General features: G+C 39.3%; 1 protein-coding gene across 4 annotated transcripts in view; it reads right to left on the bottom strand.

The window, feature by feature from the left end:
* Positions 1–2,316: 2,316 nt before the first annotated feature.
* LRBA (LPS responsive beige-like anchor protein) overlaps positions 2,317–27,323 on the bottom strand; it is a gene marked incomplete at both ends in the record, with an annotated part of 768,451 nt that continues 743,444 nt past the window's right edge. For all 4 annotated transcript variants that reach the window (XM_079699415.1, XM_079699414.1, XM_079699417.1 and 1 more), the window contains 4 exons: positions 2,317–2,407; positions 6,966–7,117; positions 11,527–11,723; positions 14,748–14,849. In XM_079699415.1, coding sequence (XP_079555541.1) covers positions 2,317–2,407; positions 6,966–7,117; positions 11,527–11,723; positions 14,748–14,849 — 542 coding nt within the window. The remainder of the gene's footprint in view (positions 2,408–6,965; positions 7,118–11,526; positions 11,724–14,747; positions 14,850–27,323) is intronic.

Genomic DNA, 27,323 nt, shown 5'->3' with positions numbered 1-27,323 from the left:
CTCTGCTCTAAGCCTTCATATGCTTTCTCCTAGAGATCCAGTGGTATTTCTTAAATTAGAGGCTCATGGACTTGACTGATGATGTTTCCGTCAGAGTCCACACCATCGGTGAGGGAAACCTTTCTTTCCCGAGGCGGCGCATTTTAACACTCCGCACGCTCAGCCGCACCACCCACCGAATGTGCCGCCGTGGCTCCTGGCTGTTGTAGGTCATCCCGTTTCATCCCAAGCCACCTCAGTTTTGACTTTTTTCCCTAACTGGTTTATATTTATTCGAAGTAGTTTTCTTTAAAGGAGTGAAAATTGGATAAAATAAGTGAATGTTGAGTAAACCCTAACATATACAGTACTATAAACAGAGTCTACCCCTAAGAAGCCCTGTGTTGATGCCAGCGGGATTCGTTTTATGAGTAGATACAGTCAGCCCTCGGCAGCCGCAGGTTCTACGTCCGTGGTTGGTGGAAGCCACGGATGTGGGGGGCTGGCTGTAGTTGTGTGTTGATACCAGTTGTAAGGTATTAATTTGCAGTGGATTTTCCACAGTTGTAAGTTTTAAACAATAAAGGCGGTAGAGGCACCGATTTTCTTCTTGGGCTCCAAGAGGAAGCTGCTTCATGAACTTTGCTTCAGGCTTGTTGAAATAGGTAGTTGAAGTATCATGTGCCTGGCATATCACTTAGATATTCCTAATTTTCTTCTACCACTTTCCCCAAAGTTCCCAAAGTGTGATATCACAGGTTAGTACCAGTGAGGATATTCATTTACCAGTAACTTGGGTATGTCTTTGACTCCGGGATGTACTTCCCCTCTCACACATTTTACCATCTATTGTTTTGTTAATGGTTTATAAAACAACGGTGGATTTTAGACGGAACAGTGTATAAAGTTCCTTTGGTCTTTTGTTTGTTAAAGGTCTCGTGTTCTCATTTCCGTAATGCCCATTTTCCTGTTTTCATTCAAAAGAAAGAATTGCTCACCTATTGGTTATTGTTCAAAAACTATGACTGAACCAGGGTTTGACATTTTCCTTGCAAATAACTTTATCATCATTTCAAAAGGAGGAGTGAAAAAGATTATTACCAACAAAACAAATACCATTTTATTTAATTTTTCTGGCAAACAACCGAGTTGTTCCATTCCTAAAATCTTTGCTTTTAGAGAAGAGCTGAATGTGTAGGAAAAAGGAGGCGACCCCTTTTAGGTAAGTAAGTTGCAAGAGAAATAGAGATGGAATGTCAGTTTCAACACGGAGTTCACAACTTAACAAAGAATTTATTTATTCAATACAGACCTTTTCTCAAATATTTTTCACAGAATTCCACACAGCAATCTGCTAGAAAAGTAGAATTCTACAACACCAAAATGACACTTTTGTAGTTCAAATTGCTAATCAAAAGGAAGATGAAGATTGTTTAACAACAAACAGCAGGTAAAACGAGGGTTGCTTCACACAGCACCCAGTAGCCTCTGTTCCTTGGCCCGGGGTGGGGATGGGGAGGTGGGGGCGTGAGCACAGTCAGCCCTCGGGGAGTGAGCTCTGGTACTTGCATTTACTTTAAAGGAAAAACAGAGGTTGTGAGCCCAAGAGCATTTCCATCATTTCATTTGGGTGTGCTCAGAAGAGGACAGGTCAGGAAAACATTGTAAATATTTCACACTTGCGATAACATTCGATCCTTTATGATAACCACACAATAAAATAAAATACCCTCCCCCAAACCATAAGTTTCTAGGCCTAAAACATGCTCGAAGAATAATAGTGATAGAAATAATTCATTGAGATGTTTTAAATTACATTTACTGTAATTTAAACATTGCTATTTAAATACCCAGAAATTTCAGTGCTGAAGCAGCACAGTTGTTTGTTTGGAAAAAATACAGGACCCAAAGTACAGCGTAAATAAAATTCCCTCATCCCAGTATTATAACCCATTCCTTATTGTTAAAATCATACATTTCTCAAGATGACAGATAAACGGGAAGTGTTTTTCCATAATATAACTAGCATGAGTGGGTTTGCTTGCTCCACTGTATATTTATTACTTCCATAATTGGTGAAAATAGACTTCTCATTATGACTAAAAATATAGATTTTTTTTTTTAAACTACAGAACCCAGCAGCCAGTTTTCTGCTTTGCTATTCCCCCCAAAAAAGTCAAGCAAGGTCTACAAAAATAGCAATTAACTTTAAAAAATATTTTGCTTCTTAGAGCAAATTTAAGTTACATTCAGATGTGATTGCTATTTCTAAGAGAAAGATGCTGAGGGCGCTCCTGTGCCCAGGCTGGGGGGCAAGGCTGAAGCCCAGCTGTCACCTCAGTAGCGGGTTTGGTATTCATGATGCCACCGGTTGAAGTCATTGTAGAACAGAACAATGCTTCCTGAGGCCATGCCAGAAATGATGCACCTGGGAGAAGCAGAGAGAGAAGGAGGGGTTTACAAACCTATTTATCATCTCCTCAGGCTTTGTTACTAAAGAAAGAACTGCCCTCCCCAAATCCACAAGGTAAATACAGAAGATGGCAGCCAGACGTACAGTTTGTGAGATTTACGGTATGTGTTTTGATGACTAAAATGCGGTCCTGAGTAAGCTCAGAGTCCCACCTCTGACACTGCACACGGATCCCATTCACAGCTTGCCTTTATATTGAAAGTACAGCTAGTTTGTGCAAGGTGAGCCACAAAAACCTGAACAGACTAGATAATTTCTAAGGCGGAGAGGCTGGGCAGGTACATTTTTTATATTAGGTATTGGACGCAAAATAAAGAATCATAATCTCAAAGTCATTGCTGGTGGAGGAAGCAGCACACAATCAAGTGACTGACAGAGGTATGTGACACATACAGAATGAATGAAGAGTAAGAAAGAACTCAAGAGTGTTGACCACCCTGCAGAAGAATATTCTGTGTCCCATCATGTTGAAGGTAGAGGGGCCTTGTCCTCCCAACACAGCGACTCACTGACATGATCACCATAGACAGGAGTTGCTGTTTGCTTCCCCTGTCCCTGGGCTGGTGGTGCAGGGAAAGAGTTGGAGCAATAAGACAGGCGGTTCAGAGGAGCCTCTCCAGGAGGTAGAAGCCTATTTATTATCTTAGACCTCTCTCTGTATGGTTTGGTTAGGAGAGTCCTTAGATGTCATACTGAGTATCCTTAGTAGTACCTCATATCAAATTTAGGAATTAAAATGTATCACAACAAGAAAATCAGCTAAACACAGAAGAAGGCAGTAATGAGGATATGAGGGACAAAAAAGCACTGAGACGTGTAGAAAGCAAACAGTAAAATGGCAAAAGCAAGTCTTTCCCTATCAGTAATTACTTTACGTGTAAGGTGATTAAACTCTCCAATCAAAAGGCAGAGAGACTGGCAAAATGAATTAAAAACATGATCAAACTATGTGCTGTCTACCAGAGACTCACTGTGATCTAAACAGGTTGAAAGTGAAAGGATGGAAAAAGATATTCCATGCAAATAATAATGAAAAGAAAGCTGAGGTGGCTATACTAGTATCAGATAAAATAGGTTTTAAGTCAAAATGTTACGAGACAAGGACACTATATAGCAATGATAAAAGGGTCAATTCATCAAGAGTATATAGCAGTTACAAACCTATATGAACCAATCAGCACCCCCCAAGATATATGGAACCAACGTTGACAGAATTGAAGAGAAAAATAAACAGTTCTACAATAATGGTTGGAGACTTCAATACCCCACTTTCAATAATGGGTAGAACAACCAGAAAGAAGATACGGAAATGGAGGATCTGAACAATACTAAAAACCAATTGGACCTAACGCATATATAAACATTCACCCAACAACAGCAGAATGCACATTTTTCTCAAATGCACATGGGACATTCGCCAAGATAAACCATACATTAGGCCACAAGTCCTAATATACTTTAAAAAGATTGAAATCATACACAGTATTTTTTCTAATCACAACAGAATTAAACTAGACATTAATAACAGAAGGAAAACTGGAAAACTCATCAGTTTGTGGAAACTGACCAATGGGTCAAAGAAAAAAATCTTAGGGAAATTAGAAAATACCAAGACAAATGAAAACAAAACAACAAGCCAAAACTTACAGGATGCAGCAAAACCAGTGCTAAAAGGGAAATTCAGAGCTGTAAACACAGATACTTAAAATCTCAATCAGTAACCTAATTCTACACATTAAAGAAAAGAAAAAGCTGCAAACTAAACCCAAAGGTAACAGAAGGAATGAAACAAAGATTTGAATGGAAATAGGGGATAGAAAAACAGAAAAATCAACAAAGTCAAAAGTTGCATCTTTGAAAAGGGCAACAAAATTGACAAACTTTTAGTTAAGAAAAAAAGACTCAAATTACTAAAATCATAACGTGGAGACATTGCTACCAATTTGATAGAAATAAAAAGGATTATCAGAGAATACTAGGAACATCTGTATGCCAACAATTGGGATAACCTAGATGAAATGGAAAAATTCTTAGAAACACACATTATTCCAAAATTTCATCATGGAGAAATAGAAAATCTGAATAGACTTATAACTAGTAATGAGACTGAATCAGTAATCAAAAACCTCTCAATAAGAAAAGCCCTGGACCAGAGAGCTTCACTGGTGAATTCTATCAAACATTTAAAGAAGGATTAACACCAACTCAAATGCTTCTAAAAAACTAAGGAGAACATTTCTTAAGTCATTCAATGAGGCCAACACACCCTGACACCAAAGTGAAACAGACATTACAAGAAAAGAAATCACAGACCATATCCCTTATGATTACTGATACAAAAATCTTTGACAAACACTAGCAAACCAAATTCAGTAGCATATTAAGAAGATTATACACCATGACCAAGTGGGATTTATTCTTGGAATATAAGGATGGTTTAACATTCAGAAATCAATTGTAATATATCACATCAACAATGAACAACAACAAAAGAAACCCACATGAGAGAAGGCATTTGACTAACTTCATCATCCTTTCATGATAAAAACACTGAAACTATGAATAGACGGAAAGTACCTCAACACGATATAAAGGGCATTTATGAAAAATTCCCAACTAACATCACATTCAATGGTGAATACTGAAAGCTTTCCCCCTTACTGGGAACAAGACGAGGATACCTGCTTTCACCACTTTTAGTCAATATAGTACGAAAAGTCCTAGCCAGGGCAGTTAGGCAAGGAAAAGAAAGAAAAGGCATCTAAATTGGAAAGGAAGAAGTAAAATTACCTCTATTGCAAGTGACATGATCTTTATGTAGCAAATCCTAAAGATTCCACACACAAAAAAAACTGTTAGAACTGATGAACTTATTGGCAAAGTTGCAGGATACAAAATCAACAATACAAAAAATAAGTTGTGTTTCTACATACAAGCAGTGAACAGTTCCATCACAGCAACAACAATGACAACAAAAAAATAAAATGCTCAGGAATAAATTTAACCAAGGGGACAAAAGGCCTGTATATTGAAAACCAGAAAATATTGCTGAAAGAAATTAAAGACAACATAAATAAATGGAAAGATAACCTGTGTTCATGGATCAGAACACTTAATATTGTTAAGACGACAGTATTAGCCAAAGCCGTCTACAGATTCAACCTAATTCTTATCAGAATCTCAATTTTTTTGCAAAAATAGGAAAAAAAAAACATCTTAAAATTCACATGGGGCCTCCCTGGTGGCGCAGTGGTTGGGAGTCCGCCTGCCGATGCAGGGGATGCGGGTTCGTGCCCCGGTCTGGGAGGATCCCATATGCCGCGGAGCGGCTGGGCCCGTGGGCCATGGCTGCTGGGCCTGTGCGTCCGGAGCCTGTGCTCCGCGACGGGAGGGGCCGCAGCGGTGAGAGGCCCGCGTACCACAAAAAAAAAAAAAAAAAAAAAAAAAAAAATTCACATGGAATCTCAAGGGAGCCTGAATAGCCAAAACAATCTCAAAAAAGAACAACAAAATTGGATGTCTCATACTTCCTGATTTCTAAACTTACTGTAAAGCTACAGTAACCAAAACGGTGTGGTACTGGCTTAGAGAGAGACATATAGACCAATAGAATAAACAGACAGTCCAGAAATAATCTCATATATAGGAACAGTCTTTTTCAACAAGTAGTGCTGAGAAAACTGATATCCACATGCAAAAGAATGAAGTTGGACCCTTATGACCATCATATATAAACAATTCAAAATGGATCAAAAACTAAATATGAGTTAAAACTATAAAATTCTTAGGAGAAAATATAGAGGAAGCACTTCATGACACTGAATTTTGCAGTGATTTCTTGGATATAACACCAAAAGCACAGGCAACAACAGAAAAAAATAGATAAATGAGACTTCATCAAAATTAAAGGCTTTTGCACATCAAAGGACACTATGAGATGGAATGATGAAAAAGTTCTGGAAATGAATAGCGGAGATAGTTGTACAACAATGTGAATATACTTAATGCCACTGAATTATGCACCCCCAAAAAAGGTTTAAATAGTAAATTTTATGTATATATTATCACAGTAAAAGAAGTTAAGAACTAAAATGAGAGACTGTATATTAAAAAGAAATAAGATGCCAAGTAAAGATTATCTCCCCAAAATGAAGGTTTTAGGAAATAAGCCAGATTTCTCAATGCAATCATTATGGACAGACATACAGGCATTTCACATGAAAGTTTGTTTAAGAAAAAAGGTACTTTAACATAAAAAGCTTTACAGCAATATAACTGGAGGCTTTGTTATTTAAATCCTGTCTATTCCTAGAGAATTCAGCCTTTGTCCAAGATTGGCAATGCCATCAAACAAAATCATGCTTTTTAAAAAGTATCTTGGAAACCCCAATATTCATCAGCTTTTTTGATTGCACAGGTGACCCTCACAACCCAGCCCATCCATCAGCCCATTTACATACATTCCCTCGCCAGTTTTTAATGCCACCAGTATAGACCACAATTCCAGTGTTACCTCTGGTCGTAAGACAGTGCCATGGCCCGGATCCCGGCGTCACAGCCTGGATAGGCGAAGAGCTGCTTGAGGTCAGACACCTGCCAGACCATGACCACACCTTTGTCTCCTCCGGTGAGCAGGTACTGCCCGTCCCGGCTCAGCTGCATAGCCTGTGAGACACAGCAACATTCAGTAGAGACACGGCTCTCGGGAAACTTGGGCCCTCACTGCATCTCTGATTAATTCGACATGATGCCAGCCGGCTACTGGAGCCACAAAGGGACAGGGTGTGTATGTGTTCCTGAGGAGTTTTCAGGAAATCATGAGTCATAGGAGACTTTTGCTATTTTTCAAAAGTCAAATGGGCAAAGTTAGGCAATGCTTGAGTTTTTGAGTTTTTCAAATTTTTGCTTTTTAAGGATGAGGTGGCAAACTCTTCCAATTCTATGACTACTAATTAAATGGTCCGTGTTGTGGATGGGGACCAGCACTGTAAAATGAAGTGCTTCCTGGCATCTCTCCATTGCACTGTGGTCATGCTAAGCCTGTTTTGTACCAAGGCTGGGCAGACAGTGCTAGCTGACCTCGTATCACTGATGAAACACTGCTGCCTGTGGGGCTGAGACCACCTACAGCTTGAGCACCTTCACTAGGCCTGCTAGAAGTTTACAGCAGGTGGGAAGGCAACTTGGTAGGGAACCATGACTCCCAGGGTGATTAAACCCAGTTTAAGCATTTTCTTCTTGCCCCAGGACTGACTGCTTCCTGCCAGTGCTGAACTCAAAGGACAGACACGTTATTTGCTCTTCAGTCCTGTCAAACCTACCAAAGGAAGGCCACTTTCTTTCTTTCTTTCTTTTTTATGACTTTTTACCTTTTTTTCCTGGTTGAAAAAAAATCAAAAGAATATTTCATGACACGTGAAAATTATATGAATTCCAAATTTCAGTGCCCATAAATAAGCGTTATTGGAACAAAGGCACATCCATTCATTTCTGGCTACTTTTTTTTTTTTTTAACAGAGAAAGTGTGCCAGCTCCTGATATACAAGGTCCCTCGTCCTACTGCCCCGTCCTCTCCTCCTGGCCCCTTACCTCCAAACCTTCCTTTCCCGGTTTATTAACATACACATTTCCTTTCTTTAGCTGGGTGACATGGGGAGTTCTAAAAGTTACTGCAAATACCTGTAATCTTATGTCCACCTGGATACAGTGAATGTGGGAATCCAAATTGTACTAGGAGGCCAGAAAGAAACTATCTACCTTCTGAAGAATATATTTATACTGTTCTGTACTCAGAGTTTTAGTATAGTTGCCTTAAGTCTTTACCCTTTGACAAAATTTTTTTTTTACATTATAGAAATGTTTCATAGCCATTCAATTCACACTCAAGTAAATGCCAACTTTCAGAGGTCTCTTAAATACAGCTTATTCTCAAGAACACAAAAATACATCTAAGAAATCAAAACCTGTGGGTGGAAGACACTTTCATGTAAGAAGCATTCTCTAAATTTTAACCAAATACCCATAGTAAGATTTTTCAATATAAGTGAAAACCAATATCCTTTTCCCCCATTCATTTCACAAACATCAATCTCTAGGGGCTTATCTGGGAAATGCAATGAAGACTACAACAAATAATTATTTGCTACACTTATAAAATTCAGCTGATGAAAATCCATTAACCTTACGGTTGTGGTTCACTTGAGTTTTATACTTGAGGCTTTTTACTGGATAAGTGCTATATTAAAACATAAATTTAAACCATTAATCTTTAACTCTTTGTCCTAAAGAATCCCTACTCCTAGTTCTGTGTTGAAATAAATAAAACCTGGACTTTTAGGACTATACGTGTATCAGCACCTAAAACATTTTATTAAACCAGGTGCCTGCCAAGGTTAAAAAATATTTTGCTGGCCTTTCTCATGAGAGACTTGTCAAATTTCCTTGAGAATAACAGCCAGGGTAGGATTTCCTGAATAGCACCCTATCTCCCACCCAAACCAGCATTCACGTACTTCTCAATTCTCATACGCCTCCTCCAATCTCAATCCAGGTTGGGTTGAGACTAGAGATTTTAGGAGGGCCCTGGGGACGTGTGAATCTCAGCCCCTGGACTCCTGAGTGCTCGGACAACACCGTAGGTGCACCAGTTTCCAGGAGGTACCAGCAGGCCACAGCAGTCTGCTGGCGACAATCATATCCTAAGACACAGCTTCCCCAGGAAAACAAAATAAATGAGTTCCCATGGGTGAAATGGGGGTGATCCTTTGTTTAGGATAACATAACTTTGCTGCTCTGTACAGGCTGCCCACTTAAATTTAAGTTACTCATTAAGACATCTAAACATTGCCTAGTTGATGTGCTCTGATATGTTAACCAAATGCCACTGCACAATCTGGCATCTAAATAAAAACAGGTGGGAGGCCTTGATTAGTGCAGAGGTTCCCCAGGCCACCTGCCTGCAGGGTTCTTGCTATTTCAAAGAAACTTCATTTCTGGTCTGAGCTAATGACTAATTTGTTTCCATGGTCTCCTTTCCTTATACAGGCTCAGACTGCAGGATGGAGGTGGAGACTTTTGTTCTGTGATGTCTCTTAGTCCAAGCCTGTGATTTCCTTCTACCCTTCCCAAGGCAGTTAGCTGTGAAAGTGTGGGTCTCTGGAGCCGGGCATGGGCTGTGCTCATTTCAGGCAAGCTCACTTTAATCACACAGTTGCCACTTAAAAGTTAGTATGATAAAGTGCAGGCTTGCTGGGGAAAAGGCGATGGATTGTTTAAGCCTAAAATCCAGTGGGAAATATTACAGAGGGAAAAAAACAACGGCCATAGGGCAGAGAGGAAAAGCCTGTGTGTACGAACAGTCTGCAGAAAGCCTCCGACCGCTGCCTTGAGGAACTTCCCAGAGCCTTTGGTACTAACTGAAGTGCCACAGAAATTGTTTTAGCCAGCAAGGGATTTCAAATTACTTTACAGATTTATTAGTGTAGCTGACAAAATAATCGCAACTCAAAGTGACAGATTATCAACATTATTATCGTAAAGGAAAGAGGAAAGGAAAATCCTCTAACGTGTACTTGGTTTAAATGAAGGGAGGGAAAAATAAAAGCAGAGTGTGAGCATCTCTGTTTGCAGCCTTCGTGGCAGAGGCGGTCAAAATGCACTGGAGAAAACTCACAGAACGGGAGAGAGAAGAAAGCCATTTACTGAACTGAGAAATCATCCTAGGATCCAGAAGCAGCAAGTGCCCTTAGTCTGATCAGTGTAATCTATATTCAGGGCCTCTGTTCCTTAATACTTCTTGACCCCAATATTTATGTGAGAGAAGGGGGTGATCAGACTAGATCCGGGAAACTGGGAGAACGTATGTCACCTAAGTCGCCCCAGGTCAGGGGTAACAATAAGCATAGTGGCCAGAACTAGCTGAAACCACACTCAGAGGGCCGAGGCCTCCGCAACCTTCTTTCCACCCCCCAACACATCCTAGGTCCCTTCACTGTGCTCAGTCACATGGCCCTCCACCCCCATCGCGGGAAATGACAGGAACACCAGTTTCATTTTACCTTAACCTGCACCAAGGAGTTCGGAGGTGAGAAAAGAAGGACCTTGAAAAAATAGCCTCAGGGACTTCCCTGCTGGTCCAGTGGTAAAGAATCCATCTTCCAATGCAGGGGACGCGGGTTCAATCCCTGGTCGGGGAACTGGGATGCCACATGCCACGGGGCAACTAAGCCCGCACGCCTCAACAAGAGAGGAAAAAAACCTTCACACCACAACTAGAGAGAGAAAGCCCGTGCGCCGCAATGAAAGATCCCGCAACGAAGATCCTGTGTGCTGCAACTAAGACCCGATGCAGCCCCCAAAATAAAGAAACTAAGTGAATAAAATAAATATTAAAAACAAGAAAAGAAAAAAAAATAGCCTCTCCGAGAGCAGTCCTTACTCTTTTCTTCAACCTCTAATACTTATGGAGCCCTGTCCTGAAAATGAAAGAAGACCCTGGAAGGTCCACCAGCACTACCACCTCTTGTATACCAGAAGTGAAAAACATTTGCCTGATTCACATCCTAATCTGAAGCACAGCTTCCTTAACTTGGTGAGTCTGGGTCTTGTTATCCACAAAGAAGTAAAGTCTGCAATTAGATGCTAATCCTAAATCATCATCATCCCTACCACTCCCGCCATCAGCCTGTTCGGGTATAAAGAGAGCCGGTTTTAGGGGTGCTCTATTGCACTATTTTAGCTTTGATACCCAGAAAACAACACTATGCAGTTAACTTTCTTAGATGAACAAACGAAAAACAACAAAAAAACGAGCAGTGCCACTAAAAGCCACCCAGGATGGCTGAAGGACCGTCCCCGGCTTCACTTAGTGACCTCGGGCTGAGCAGTACCGTTGGCAGGGCTGGGACGGGATAAGCCCTGTCCAAGTGCTACCTGATGATTTTCTTTTGGGGTGGAAAAGAGGCCCTTGGTGACTAAACACAGAGGTTTCTTTGGCAAACCCTCTCCCTCCTCACTCGCCTTTACACTTTGAGGTAAAAACACAGGACGTTGAAAAGTCTGTAAGGTATACTTACCCTTATGTTATCATCTGTTTCCATGGTGGCCTGGAGTTTTCCATTCACACTGAATGTACAGAAAAAGCCATTTTCATAGAATATGATGCAGTGACCCTCTCTGGAAGCCTGAATGAGTTTTGGTTTCAGGCAGTTTTCAGGACCCTCCAAGGTCCTTAACAAGTCTCCATTCATGGAATGTATGAGACATGGTCCTTCTGAGAAAACAGGAGAAACAAAAGCCTAAATGAAGTTTTTGAATAAGAACAGACAAATGTGACCTGAATCTTGAGCACCGTTGAAACAGGATGCCAGCACCCTATCACAGTTGTAGAAAGCCTTAAAAAATGATATCTGAGATTTCAGTTATTTTGTAAAATCCGCATGCTAGCTAAATCTCACCTTCCACTTGGGAAAGAAGAAAGCTGAGTCATGCATGTTCAAGTTCACTTCTCAAGAGACAGGAAGTTACTTTATGAAATTCATTATGCCAAGGGATGATAAAAACTGGAGGAATCCAGAAAGGAGCAAGGCAAATTACGAATCCTAAAAGAGCTTCCAGGAAGGCTGGGCCTCAAACACCAGCTGCTGTAAGGCACACAGGGTCCATCTAAACACTGGCTGCTGTAAGGCACACAGGGTCCCGATGGTAGCAGCACTGGGGCCTGTGTGGTGAGAACTCATTGAGGCAACTTCTGAAGGCCTAAACCATCTTCCCTCCCACTGCTTGCTACTTTGCGATGAAAGAAGGTCCCTGGTGGTCCCCTTCCTCACCCCCCAGCCCCCAGGGAAATTCATACAGAGATCCTCCTGCCACTTCTCCTTGGCAAACAAGTCTGCGCCCCTGCTGTCCCCTAAAGCAAGCAGCTTGCATCCACCACTCCCCACTCTCCGGGCTGACCTCCAGGCTGAGATGCTTGAGAAGGATAGAGAAACTGCATCTTTACTGAGTGCCTCCTACGTGAAAAGCAAAAGAGGCGCAGGAAACCCAAACTGCTTGTGTGATGAGTGAGTTCTAAGAAATGTCTGAGTTGGACAAAAGGGGTAATTAGACTATATGCCCTGTTCCTCTCCGGGCTAAATTTCTCGTGGCTACGTGGAATCATCACGCGTTCCCCACATGACCATTAAAACGTGTCTCTCGGCTTTTTCTTGACCACTCGGAGTTGATAGGTTTTTAGTGTTCTCGACATAAATACATAAAGCAGTCTTTGCACAGTTCCAGCATGCATGAATTTCAGTTGTCACTCTAAATGACCCCAGTCCCTCAATGCCACAGGTCAGATTTCAGTTATCACAGGAACTGCATAAGGTACACACTTCATGGTCAGCTTGTCAGTCCACACATCACTATAAATAACAGGCGTGCATCATGATGGGTGACCAACCCCATCACTTCTTTCAAAGTCTGTTAGTGAATGGTCACTGCACGTCTGTGACTCAGCTCATGCACAGACAGCAAACTCTGTAGTTGTGTTGCCTCCTTGTCTCCCAGGGATGGAACTGTATGACATTTTACAAAAATGGATAATCAAAAGAGGGTAGTGGCCAAGAAAGATGGATCTGAAGTAAGGAAATGAGAAGTGACAAAGCTGAAAGTAAAACTGGAAGCCAACATAAACGGAGTTATAGAAGGTAGAGCTGACCGTGGGAGTGCTGACATCGCTACAGATGCAGCCAGAGGAAGTGAGTGAAGGTGATCTTACTGACATAAGTTCTGTAGAACTTATGGAAAGTGCTGTAACAAACATGAGGATGTCCCAGAAGTGATGTCAGCAAAAATCTCCACATTAAAGGAAACCCAGGAGATATTTCATGACACTGAAAGCACAGAAGATAAAATGTTGGAAGCTGATCCAAACTTAGGAAGGAGGTTGACGACTGGTCAAGGCACAGAGACGATTCTCACTCCTTATCTTAAGTTACACGGAGAGACGGGGGCAAGCACCTTCCAAGTACTCTTGATGTGTTTTTTCACAAAGAAATAGAATACTTTCATTCTTAATGTTTCTAATGTTTCAAATTAGTGTACTAAATGTGCGTTTTACTATTTTTTTCACGTCCATACATGTGTATGTATGCATATATGTATAAAAGTGAACAAGATAATGTTTAATGTTTTGATAAAAATTTTTAAAGGCCATGGAACAATCATAAAATTTCCCATTATTTTTCATAATATTTCCTGCTGAAATTATTGATTTTTAATATCTTTGCATGGTTTCATCTTGCATGGTCATTTTTATGGTGCCGTACCACCGTGCAAAGTGAGGACAGCCTGTAATATGACAGGTTCATTTTACATGTGTCCAATTTGGATCACATACAGTCCAGGAACTCATGTTAGCTCAGGATAAATGAAATCATTGGGTATAAGGGAAAAACATCCAGTAGTTATAGAATTCTTGCTATCATTGTTACTATTTCATTGTTTTGACCAATTGAATTTTTAAACACCAACATTTGACTCTTTAATAAGTCTCGTTAGCTAGACAAAGTATCATAGTTCAAGACACAGATAAGGGGACTCAAAAGCTCTACGCGTCTCCCTCAGATAAGCCTAAGAGATAGGTGGTTACAGTACTGTTTTGTGTTCAGAGCTCAGTTCAGGGCGGAGAGACAGAACGATGAAGAGACTATTACAGCTGAATAAGCAATGAACTGGAAACAGTTCTGCTCCTGGGCAGATCCTGATTTGTTGTGTGCGCTCTTAGAAAGCTTGCTGAGTATCTTTGGGACAGACCTCCAGGCCAACCAGCTGAAGAATCTTTCCACCCCATTCTCAAAGCCATCCTGGCCCCTGCCTAGTTCAGAGTTTTGGAAAGTAGAACAGACTGGGTCAGGAGTTCCCGTTCAGGTGTGAGGTGGAACCCAGCCCAGTCAGAGTCCAGAAGGATAAACAAATACACTAAGACTGTCCTTGTTCTTGCCTCACCCTTCAGAGCAACGCTGTGAAACAGGACTTCCTGCAGTGATGGAAATGTTCCCTTTCTGGGCCGTCCAATACGGTAGCCACTAGTCGTAGGTGCATACTGAGCCCCTGCAATGTGGCTAGTGCCACCAGGGAACTGAATTTTAAATGTTATTTCGTTTCAGTTGAGGTGAACAGTCCCATGGAGCTAACAGTCACTGTCACAGATAGCACAGCTTTAGAGAAAAAGGCACCAAATTCACCTCTGGTAATGTGTTATTAGAAGACACCAAAAAAATGCATCCATTTTTTGAAGGCCCCACAGATTTACCTTTAGAACCGCTTAACACGAGGCCGAGCTCAGCGCAGACGACAGCACAAGTGATCTCAGAGTCATGGCCTGTCAGGATGGCCCGAGGAGTGGTGGTCTCACCTTAAGGAAAAAAGATTAAACGAACAAATCAATTCAAGTTCATGCAGGGGATGACCTCCCTCTACTCAGATTAAATCATCCATCATTTGTTCCTGATTCCCATAATGCTTAAATCTTTAATTTATAGTTTGGGAATTTGTCCCCAAATCCTGTTTTAGGAGTAGGTACAAACTATCTGCTATAGTTTGAGGAACACACGTTGCTGAATTTCTAAGCCTTAACGTGATTATCAAGCAACAATAGTTTAAAACAGAACAAAACTAAGACAAAATCTGTATTATAAACTGCCTCAGATACTTTGCAAATACAAATATGAGTCCTTTGATTAAATGATTTTTGGATGGATGATTATAAAGGTAGGGACTGTGGCTTAATTCACATTTCAAAGAAAGGCGGCCTCCTCCTCTCCGCCCCGTCACCCAGCCCTCCTCTGGGCCAGTGAGACCCCTGTCATGATGAAGATGGTCTGAACCAGGATTCATGATACTCGAAGCAGCCCCTCTCTTAAATACCTATTGTTCTTCCCAAGCTTATGTGTCATTCTGACATAAAATCTCACAGAGTATAATTCTCCATGGTTCATTCGAAGAACAGAGAGGGAGTCAAACTATTAATATTAAATGTAATTCTACTGATAGTGACTGAACAGTAGGGGAGGAGGGTGAAGGGGGGACAGGAAAGGACCATCCAAATAATGGAAGATGTTTCAAAACGTCTTCACAGGTGGGAGAAGTCATCCTGTACCGCAGTCCCAAACTAACAGGAACGCTGTGGTTGGCTGTGGAGGCCGCCCACGAGGGGCCGGCGCAACGGGCTCCACCTGTGCCGGGCTTCGTGCCAAGCCACAGGGGAAACTGAATTCCATATTTAGCCTGGAGAACACTATTTTAACACAAACCAGTCCTCTACTTTTTTTTTCTTTTTTGCGGTACGCGGGCCTCTCACTGTTGCGGCCTCTCCCGCTGCGGAGCACAGGCTCCGGACGCGCAGGCTCAGCGGCCATGGCTCACGGGCCCAGCCGCTCCGCGGCACGTGGGATCTTCCCGGACCGGGGCACGAACCCGTGTCCCCTGCATCGGCAGGCGGACTGTCAACCACTGCGCCACCAGGGAAGCCCTAGTCCTCTACTTTGATAGTCTCTGGGGACAAGGACACAAAACGTCTTCATGAAGTGGACTAATGAGCAGGACTCTGCCGGCACTCTAAGATTTCCTTGATTAGGACTGCTTTTAGAGTAAGATTGACAAATGGCACTGTGTGATCCACAGGGGCAACTGTGCTCAGAAAACAGGTCCCTACTACCAGCTGTGGAACTCTGTGGCAAAGAAGAACTTGTCATCCTAACCCCATACCCTTGGCTATCCTTGGAACAGTCACCTACCCTGAGGAGAGAGATCCGGCAGATCAGGGAAAAGGCAGCAGAAACCTACTGTCCTTGGAAAGGCAAATGCTGCCGGTCACAGAAATTAACTGGTGGTTTTTGTGAGGGTCAATGTGTTCTTTGAAATGTCATGAAAACTTCTGTACATGCCTATGTTTTCCTGGGGGGTGGGGAGGGGAAGAGGAAAGTGGGGTTTATTGAACGCGCAGACCAGGGGAGGGGCCTCTACTGTGCAGACAGGGCCTGGTCTCTGTGCTTCTGGCCCCGCCGCCTCCAGAGCCTGCAGTTACTTCATGTCTGGTCGTCTCACGTAATCATTACAATGCGTTTATTGGAGTGCGTGATGCACAGCGGTGTCCCCACAGTGTCCTTCCTCACTCTTGGTGACTCTAGGTACTTCTGAGTGAGACGTGGGTGATAAGGCATCATATCAAACTCTGTTCCACGTTGGCCATGCTATGTGCAGACAGACTCAGAAACTGGCTTGCGTGCTTGGTGACCAAGGGAGGCCTCAAATGGCATAGTAAAAGGCCAGGGGATAAGTAGAACAAGGGGCTTGGTTTCATTTGATTCACTTTTAAAACTTCTCTGGGGAGAGAAACCCACCTTAATACAAAGTTTACTTGATATTTTCCAAACCAGAAAGCATTTGTTACAATAGCAGCTATTTTTTCCCCTTAAAAAGCATACAAATTTGGTAAATTTGTTAAGAAAAGAAGCAAATATTACAAACCTATCTGAACTACTTAACTTTCTGCTGGAGATAAGTCTTGCCACAAAAAATAGAAATATTTTTAAAAGTTACCAATACTTCAGCCCCGATTCATGGTCCCCCCACCCCCCATCCCAAGATGCTCTATATTCCACGAAAATACCATACAATGTTATTTTTGAAATGTCTAATTATACCTGTTGGCAACGTTTTTAAAATCAAGAATGAAAATCATTAAGATCTAAGGAATATAGTTTCAGTGTGATTGTTCCTTTTTTGTTTTCATAAGGTACCATTTTATGGGGAACAAGATTTGTGTTTTAACTTGAATTGTCTTGGAATTCCTCAGTGGAAAATAGGGGTCTGAAGGAAAACTGATGACAACTGAAAGCAATCTAAGTGTAAGCCAAAGTAAACGAAGGACAGATGGATAGTGGGGACACAGAGGACGTTGTCACTTAAGCATGCCAATGCTAATTTTTTGTTTTCTAGATCTAAGAATATTTTCTCAGGGACATGGGGAGGAAGTGAGAAGATTGCTGTCAACTGGATTTCTTTCTTTAATGTAAAACAGTTGCAATACTGAGAATTTTCTATGACTATAAAGTTAGAGTTTAGGAAGCCTCACAATTTACCCCATAAAGTGAATTAAGATATAAGCATTCTTCTTTGTAAACTCATAATTAAGATTTTTATAAGTATGCTTTACTTACAAAATAATATTTTCCAGTAATCTACACTGTACCAAACATTTGCCCCTCCACAAATCAGAAGACACATGTACATGCTGTGTAATTTCAAAACTGAAAAGAGATTTTCTTTTTCCTAGGGCCTGGTCTCTAATTAAAGGCCTGTTCAATGCTAGGACTCTGGCTTCAAAGTTTGGCAAAATGTTTTCTAAACCAGGAAGCAGGTTAGACAATTCAGGAAATATGGGGGGTGGGGGGTGGGAGGAGAAAGCAGAAAGGAAAGGGAAGGGAAGGAAAGGAAAGAGAAAAAAACAAATTGAAAGCATAAGGGCAAACTTGTGATCATTGGGTTCTACTGGTTTCACAAACACTCACTAGATTTCTAGTAAAAAAGACCCTGCTACTGAACTTTCCTCCCCTTTAGGAAACGCACATTAATGGCCTCTAAAAATCCACATACAACAATATGAGGAGAGAGATCATTTTCTCTAAGAAAAGCCATTTCCAGTCTTGTTTAAAGACCAAAGTTTGCATTCCCTTTATTATATGCAGTGCAGATTGGGTGTTCTTTACATTTTCTCATTAAAAAATCTGTTCAAAATAAATACTTGGATGTTTATAAGTTTCAATAAACCAAATGTTTTATGTATTAAAAGTTCACTACAGAAAATAGAATTCTATGATATGGGATTTAAATCCAACAGGTCCAAACTAATAAGTTCCACAGATATTTTGGGAACCCCTTTGGAATGAAATTATGAAGGGTAGGAGGGTTGATGGGAGGCGGAACACAGGCTTCATATGTGGCTCACAGAATCGATTTATTTCTCCATAGTTACATCCTTATACATCATCCTGCAACCCAGCAATAACATCCCACATACCAATAACGATATACATATGTGTCTGTGTATATTTGTTTGCAAAGCCTAGAAACAAAATCTGGGAACCATATAACATTCTGACTGCAGCACCCATCTAAATCTGCCCCTCCCAACTACCTGTCAACCCACAGAGTTAATACCTAGGGGGGAAATCAGCTCAAATAAGACAATACTGGCCATGTATCACTTTTTCAAAGACCCCAAAGCTATGGCCATCTCTCACTGAAGTCTCTAAACTGAGTAAGGAGCAGGGGAAAAAGTCTTCTGAGAAATATCAGGTTAATTCTTTGATAAAAATTTGCAGTAGTTAATGGATACAAAAAGTCTTTACTTTTGCTTTCTGAGATAGTAGCATCTACCAAAAGCTAGATCATAAAGCAGAACACATTCCCTTAAGAACCTTTTAAAGTCGTACTGCTTGAAAAATCGTCATGGCTTTCAATAAAGCTGAAGAGAAAAATTTATCTTGCTGCTAGTTTAAGGGACTACACTTCAAACTCTTCTTAAGGAAAAATAAAAAGAGAAAGAGGATAGACTTCTTGGACTGCTTTGAAAAGCTTGAGCAATTACTTCAAAGGAAAGGGTGTCTTTGTCCGGAGAGCAGGTTTATGACTACTGATGCAAATCCTAACCAAAGGCTGAAAAGGATACTCAGTGCATCTTTATGGATGGCCTTAAAGGAAGATGAACAAGTCAAAGGAGATTAAAGACAGTCCAAATCCTGCCACGAATACCAGGACACGCCAGTTTTTACAGATGTGCTTTTCTCAGTACATAATACCAAATATCAGTTACTAACTTACAGACACCATTATAACAACCCAACTTGCATTTAAGCAGCACAAGATCTCCGTAATACCCACTTAGCATTTATATTGGACTTATGTTTTAAAATATTACGTGAAATGTTTTACACCATGAGGCAGAATAACATATGCTGCTTTTAAATGTGTTTCTTTGGTGGCCTCGTAACACTCAGTGTATTTCTCCATCAGATGGACTATGCCCTGAAAGAAGAGAAGGAGGAAACAGTAATTCCTCTAGTATCTGTTCATAAATATCCAATGAGAGAAATATTTCAAAAGATCTGTCTCCATTAAGGCAAAGGGGATTAAAAGCTAGGTAAAAATAGACCTGACATGTATTTCTGGCAAACTCTGAGTTACATTTTTAAAAATGAATAAAGCTCTTGGTATTTTTGGCACCGTCTCCTCAGTCTTCATGAAAATTAACTTACTTTACAAAGGCACTGCAGAGTTCTCATTAGCAGTTTAAATATGTTGGGATTAGCAGAGAGAGAATCCCCTGCATTCATTTACCTTTTTCATATCATCTATCGTGAAATGCAGGGCAGTTCAACACTTCCCTAGTCTTAGTTTTCTAGACATAAAACTAGCTCTTCCAATGAATACCTAGTTTAGATGACTCTTGGGACAGAAGTTAACATTTCCCATTTGTCTACTCATTCATTCCTTCACTCCTTCACTACATAACATGTACTGGGTATGGATTATGTGCAACGCACTGTGGAAACAAGGAGGGGAATGAAATAGGACCTTGTATTTGTAGATGGTCTGATTTTAAATTGTCATTGGATCAGGTTGTGTTGACCTTACTATAAGCCTGCTAATTATAATTGTAAATACCTATTACTGGAGAGGTCAAAAAGCCGTACTGAAGTCCAAACTATTTATTACAACTTAATTTTTATATAAAATGAATATTTACCATCAATTAATGAAGTCCTAAAATAAAAACAACCAATATAATTTTCCACGTTAGTAAAATCTAATACCATCTGACCTCTTAGAGACATAAAAAACAAAAAAGAAAATCATTTCAATAGAGTACTCATTTTGAAAGAAAATGTAAGTTTGTTTAAGGACCTAAATATATAATTAAGTTATTAAGTATATATAGATTTAAGAAAATCTAGGTCTTATACATGCCAGCCATTTCCTAAAGCTGGATACTTTTGTTTTGCACATGCCTTCTGTTCCACTTTAATTACATTTGATTACTGTAAACATTCATCAACAAAAAAATTCATATGAAAATTGAATACTAAAGTTTCTCATGTGGCTCACACCATAATGGTAAATCGAGAGAGGAAATGGCTTTTCTGAAGCAGAAATGAGGTTAGTTGTTAAATGTTTCTTAAATCTTTCCACGAACTTCCTAAGTTTTCAATGGGAATTATAACACTACATTTTAATTATACAAAGAGAAATTATTTGAGTTTGTTCTATTTATTCCATCTCTACCAACTCTTCCCTCTCCTCTCCTTTCATTATGGCCTTTTTGGTGAAAAAGTGTTGATTTGGTTAAACATATACACTACAGAAAACAAGCCATAGCTGCATTTAGGATGTGACAACCAACAGTAAAATTTGGTAGCTTCCTTTTGTAAATACTGTTAGAATTATTAATGCAAGACAATACAATATTGGTACAAAAAACAATAACACTAAGTTCTTGATTTATAACCCTTCTCCTCTTCTATGATATATATATCAATATATCTCATATAAACATATATATAAACTTAAACATATATACGTAAGTTTATGACAATGGAATCATCTTCTAAGACTACATTGGAAAATGGGTTTGTGTGAGTATATACCAACAACTGTATACTTAAAGTATAACCCTAACATGTGTAATAATATTTAAAAAGTACAAAATCCTATCATGACATATACTGTCTTAAGAACTCAGTACTAAAGAAATTATCTCTATATTGTCTTTTGCAGATCCTAAGATGGCTTTAGTGACAAGGTTGTATCAAATTCTCTACAGATGATGATCCAGTGAAATCAAATTAAAAATGCTGTACAGTTTAGTGGTTAAGAATGGTGTCTCTGGGGGCTTCCCTGGTGGCGCAGTGGTTGAGAGTCCGCCTGCTGATGCAGGGGACACGGGTCTGTGCCCCAGTCTGGGAAGATCCCACATGCCGCGGAGCGGCTGGGCCCGTGAGCCATGGCCGCTGAGCCTGCGCGTCCGGAGCCTGTGCTCCGCCACGGGAGAGGCCACAACAGTGAGAGGCCCGCGTACCGCAAAAAAAAAAAAGAATGGTGTCTCTGGCCTAGAGTGCCTGGGTTTGAATCCGGACTACAGCATTGCTAGCTATGGCACCTCCCTTGGGCAAGTTCTCATAGTTCTAGTAAGATCTAGGAACTTCAAAACCCAGGGCAGAAAGTAGAGGCATACTAATACCCTCTCTGTGCCTCATCTATAAAACAAGGATAATACCAGGACTACAATGAGGATTAATGAGTTACTACGTGAAGTGTTTAGGACAGTGCCTGGTGTGTAGTGAGCACTCAATAAGTATCATCTAGTAGTACAAGCAGTAGCAGTATTTTCACCCTCTGTTGCAGACCCTCTCTCCAGCAAAAGTATAATATCTGATCCTGTGCCACATAAATGCCAATTAGAGATGGTTCTCATTACTATTGTTTCTAGTCAGGGAGAAAATATACCTTCATTTCTAGAAATTATACTTTGATTTCTCCCATTCCTCCTTTTCTTAGACTTTCCAACCTTCCCTGACAATCCATTTAATTCTGATACAACTAGGGCATGAAGCCTAGAGCAGGAAGGGAAGGTACATTACAATAATTAGGTATTTTCCTCCCAAATAAAATATCTTTATTGTCTCTTATTATCAAAATAATACAGGCTCATTATAAAACATTCATATAATTTAGTAAATTATGAAGAAGAAAATGAAAAACTGCCTCTAAATTCCATTACCTAAAAACAACCATTGCTAACATTTACTGGTTATCGTTCCAGATTTTTTTCTATACGTAAAAATACATAGTAATATTAAATATATGTATATAGTAAATATACATACAAGGTATACACACACAGACACAGACACTTAAAATATATCATATTATACATGTAGTTTGGTGATCTTTTACACTTAACAATACAGAGAGCATATCCTTCCATGTCAATAGCACAATGCATAATACGTTAAGGGCTGTACAGTCTTTCATTGTGTGGACATATCAAACTTTACTTAACTAATGTACTTCTTTTATCCTACTTTCTTGAGACTTCTTCACTTGCCAATTCCCCACAGATGGGCTTATTTTTGGCTCTAATTCACTGATAGCTCCTGTAGCTGCTTATGAGTGTCTAGTAAACATAAACATTATAAAACTCTGCCTCCAAAAAAGAATGCAGATACTTAGAAAAGTTGTTGAAAGGAAATCTTGTTCATATTTTTGAAAAGTAACATTACCATTCTTATGAATATGAAAATATATGAAAAATGAAAACATAACTATTTTTATCTATCTGTCCTAAATACCCAAGTCACATAAAATTCTTTGTAATTTGTCCTCCTTAACATTTTTAAGGTTCCTTTGTTAAAGATACATAAGTAAGCCACTAGTGAAAAGTATAGAGGGTTTTCACATCTTTAGCTATTAGAAACATCCTGGATTTGACACCAAAAGCAAAGGCAACAAAAGTAAAAAATAAACAAGTGGGATCACATCAAGCTAAAAAGCTTCTGCACAGCAAAGGAAACCATGAACTAAATGAAAAGGCAACCTATGGAATGGGAGAAAATATTTACAGATCATATCCCTGATAACGGATTAATATCCAAAACACATAAAAATTCATGTAACTCAATATCAAAAGAACAATCTAATTTAAAAATGGGCAGAGGCTCTGAACAGACATTTTTTACAACGAAGACATATGGATGGCTAACAAGTACAGGAAAAGGTACTCAACATCACTTACCACCAGGGAAATGCTTACCACAATGAGATACATCTCATACCTGCTAGAATGGCTTTTATCAAAAGGACAAGAAATACCAGTGTTGATAAGAAAGTGGAGAAAAGGGAACCCCTGTGCACTGTTGGTGGGAACGTAAATTAGTGCAAACAGTACGGAAAACAGTATGGAAGTTCCTCAAAAAATTAAAAATATAACTACCATATGATCCAGTAACTCCACTTCTAGGTATTTATCTGAGGGAAATGAAGACACTAATTCAAGAAGATATTTGCACCCCCCATGTTCACTGCAACATTATTCACAATTGTGAATGAACATTATTCACAATGGACAATGGACATGGAAACAACCTAAGTGTCCACTGATGATAGATGAATGGATAAACAAAATGCTACACACACACACACACACACACACAAACACACACACACACGATGGAATATTATTCATCCACAAAAAAAGAAGGAAATCCTGCCATTTGTGAACATGGATAGACCTTAAGGGCATTAAGCTACATGAAATAAGTCAGACAGAGAAAGACAAATACTCTATGATCTCACTTACGTGTAGAATTAAAAAAAAAAAACCCCACCAAACTCATAGATACAGAGAATAGACTGCCAGAGGTGTTTGTCAGAGGTAGGGAGTGGGCGAAATGGGCAAAGGTGGTCAAAAGGTACAAACTCCCACTTGTGAATAAGTCCTGGAGAGGTAATGTACAGCATGGTGATTATAGTTAATAATACTGTATTGTATATTTGAAAGTTGCTGAGAGAGTAGATCCTAAAAGTTTTCAGCATTGGAAAAAAGTGTGTAACTATGTGTGATGATCGTTTTGTAATATATACAAATATCAAATCATGATGTTGTACCCCTGAAACTCATATAATGTTATGTGTCAATTATATCTCAATTAAAAAAAAAAACATCCTGACCCTGCTCACCCTAAGGAAATAAAGCAATCTCTCAGTTGTGGAAAGTTACAAGCTATGAGAAAAAAAGCAAAAAAGCTCAACGGTCATGAAGACCTCAGCTAGGAGAGGCAGAAAGAATTCTAAGGATTTTTTTTTCCTACCTAAAAACACTTCAAATCCAAAATATGAAGTCTGACCAAACCTCTTTGAATGCGAAAAAAATTACTTTTAAAAACAGGGCAACTGTAAAAGAAATCATCAGAGGCATTTAATACTTAGTTTCATATAAAAATGGGTCTCTTTTCATGAATTCTCAGGACTATCTAAGGTACAACACGAGGTACACATGCACAAAGTTGTCATATAATTTCTCTAAAGAAGCAAACTCTTTGGAAGGTGGTAAAGTCAGTCTAACATGCTGTTCCAGGAGGCCTTCATTAAACGAATCCTTAGTAGTTCTACAGTAATCTCCCTCTCCCTCTTTCTCTCTCTCACATGCAACATTCTAAAAGCAGAAGGCTCCCGATTTTAAGCTTAAAAAAGGAAGGCGGGTGAGGGAGCAGCTTGTAATTTCAGAGTATATTTAGTCTCAATTAAATGAAAGAAGACACATTTACCATTTTCTTCGAGAGACTATACTTAGTTGACTAGAGAGAATTTGTACCTTCTAACTAATGGTTAATTCCAGCCATTGTTCGAAATTAAATTTCCTATCTGAGCATAAAGTATTAGACAATTTTCTTTGATGTTGCACTATTAAAGCCTACATATGAAGATACTCAGTTCCAATTTGAGGGCATAAATCATCAGTTCTTCTGTTCCCATATTTATATGGTCAGAGCCTATGGGCTGAATGGTATAGTCATTTTTTTCTGCAACTAAACAAGGTAAATAAATGTGATATATTGGCACATCACCCCACCACTCTGCATATGGTGCACATTAAGGTTGTATTCATTTGCCATATGAATATAATTCCTTTTACCACATCTACTATTAGTTACAAGCAGTAAATACAGAGTTGTTTTGCTGAAACGGGAGGGCCTGCATTACATCATGGAGCACTAAACATCCTGGACCTTCTGGAGAATTTCATAGACATAGTTTTAATGTCACCTGAACTTGAACACTGCCAACATATTGCTTCAAACACTGCTTGATGAATTCTTCAAGGAAAAAAGAAAAATACAGGGCAATCTTAGTGTTAGTGCAATAGTGCAAACCAAAAGTAGGGCCACAAGGAAAGTTCTTGATGAGACACATATAAGAACTCATGTTCTTGACAAAGAATCAGATGGAGTCATATCCCAGATATAAAAAAGCTATTTGTTTCAAACATTGCTTTCATATTCAAAATCTAGTGAACATAAGGAAACTAAAGTTAAAATATCATCTAAACAAGTTTCTCCAACTGTAGCTTACTGAAGACCTGCGATTAATAAGAGTTTATTTCATGACAAACTGTGATGCTTTGTTTCATTAGGTATATATTGTGTCTACTTTTTCCTTAAACAAAACATTTATTGTAACATTCCAAATCCAGATTAGTGCAGGGCAAAAGAAGAAAGTTATTTCTTTTACAAACTCATATGGTTCAACACAGATGTACATATCTTGACATTTGTGAACCATAAATAATACATCACAGGCAATTAAAAACAAAGTACACCTGTTTTAACAAGTACTGATTTTCAATTTTACCAACATTAAGTCCCCAAACGCATCCAGCAGATGGTGCTCTAGGACGCCTACTTACAGGGAGTCATACTGCTTGGTTACATCCACCTATATTTTTGGCAAGACAAAGAATAAGGATTTATCGGTAGCTTAGTAAAGCGTATTAGGCTTTACGATAAAAAGAACATAATTCCTAAATATGTGCACAAAAATATACATATGCATAAGCACATGTGCACAGAGGCAACCAGTAAATAAGTCACACCTGGACGTACCGTGATACCACTTTTCTTATAGAATTGATGAGTAGGTTATGTACATCAGTGGTATTTATGGTCATATGGCAAGATCATTCTAAATTCATTAAAAAAAATTTAGAATGCCTTAAAGTTAGAATTCATTTTTAATTATAGCAGGAATGTCTCATTAGGGTGATACTAGTAAAATTAACAACAGTAGGATTTATGGTAATGACTTAAGTGATTGATGAGAGTATAACAAAATGAAGTTTTAGACAGAGAAAAAGCAGGGCAGCTATGGCATACAGTACTTTACAAAACAGCTCTGTGGTCTGTGCTAGCCTTATGGTTAATAAAACCTTCCTTCTAATTGACGGTGCTGAAATATTCTTAAAGAACAGAATCTGGTTATGAAAAAAACTTTTTTTTTTCAGTAGACGCCATTCCCATAAAGGAGAAAGCTGACACAGATTAGCATGTCTGATTGCAAAGAGGAAAAAAAAATGCCACCTTTCAATCAAATCAAAAACAGAACGCGAGAATGGAAAACTACTTTACTGAAATACTACACGGCATCTATGCAACACCTCATAGTCAGCGACCATTTTCTTCTAAAGCTAATCAACTGTGGCTTTTAAAAAATTACTCAGATACCTAAAAATGCTTAATAAGCATTTACTTTTAGGTGCTTAATAGGTATTTGATTTTAAGTTTATCATCTATTAATACAATATAAAAATAGTGGATAAATAACTCTTTTGTAAATTTTCACCTTGATTATAAGATCATTTTAAAGTTTAAAGTATTTAAATGTCAATTGAATGCATCAGGGAACATTTTCTTCAAAATTTGGAAATGTACAGTCTGGACAGAAAAATGAGTATTCCAGGAAAAGCATTTTGGTGGACAAGATTCAGTTCTAAAACACACAGAGTACTAGGGCAAAGAGAGAGATGCTTCCATGTAGAAAATGTCTTTCTTTGAAATGTTCTTGGTTAATTTTATTTAAAAAATCTACAACTAAATGGAATCCTATCTTAATTTTTCTCCTCATTAAGAAAACTGCATCCCACAGAAGATAACTATCACAAGACAATAGAGTCAAAAATGAAACACTATCTGTCATATAGGAAAATAAGGCTTTTGCTACATAATCTAGGCAGATTTCATAAAACATGTGCATCCGTTTAAAAGCCTCAAGTTAT

The sequence above is a fragment of the Hyperoodon ampullatus genome, assembly GCF_949752795.1.
Source record: "Hyperoodon ampullatus genome assembly, chromosome: 1".
In the NCBI taxonomy this organism is placed as follows: domain Eukaryota; kingdom Metazoa; phylum Chordata; class Mammalia; order Artiodactyla; family Ziphiidae; genus Hyperoodon; species Hyperoodon ampullatus.
Note: the sequence above shows the minus strand (reverse complement) of the source record. Positions and strands in the feature narration are given on the sequence as shown.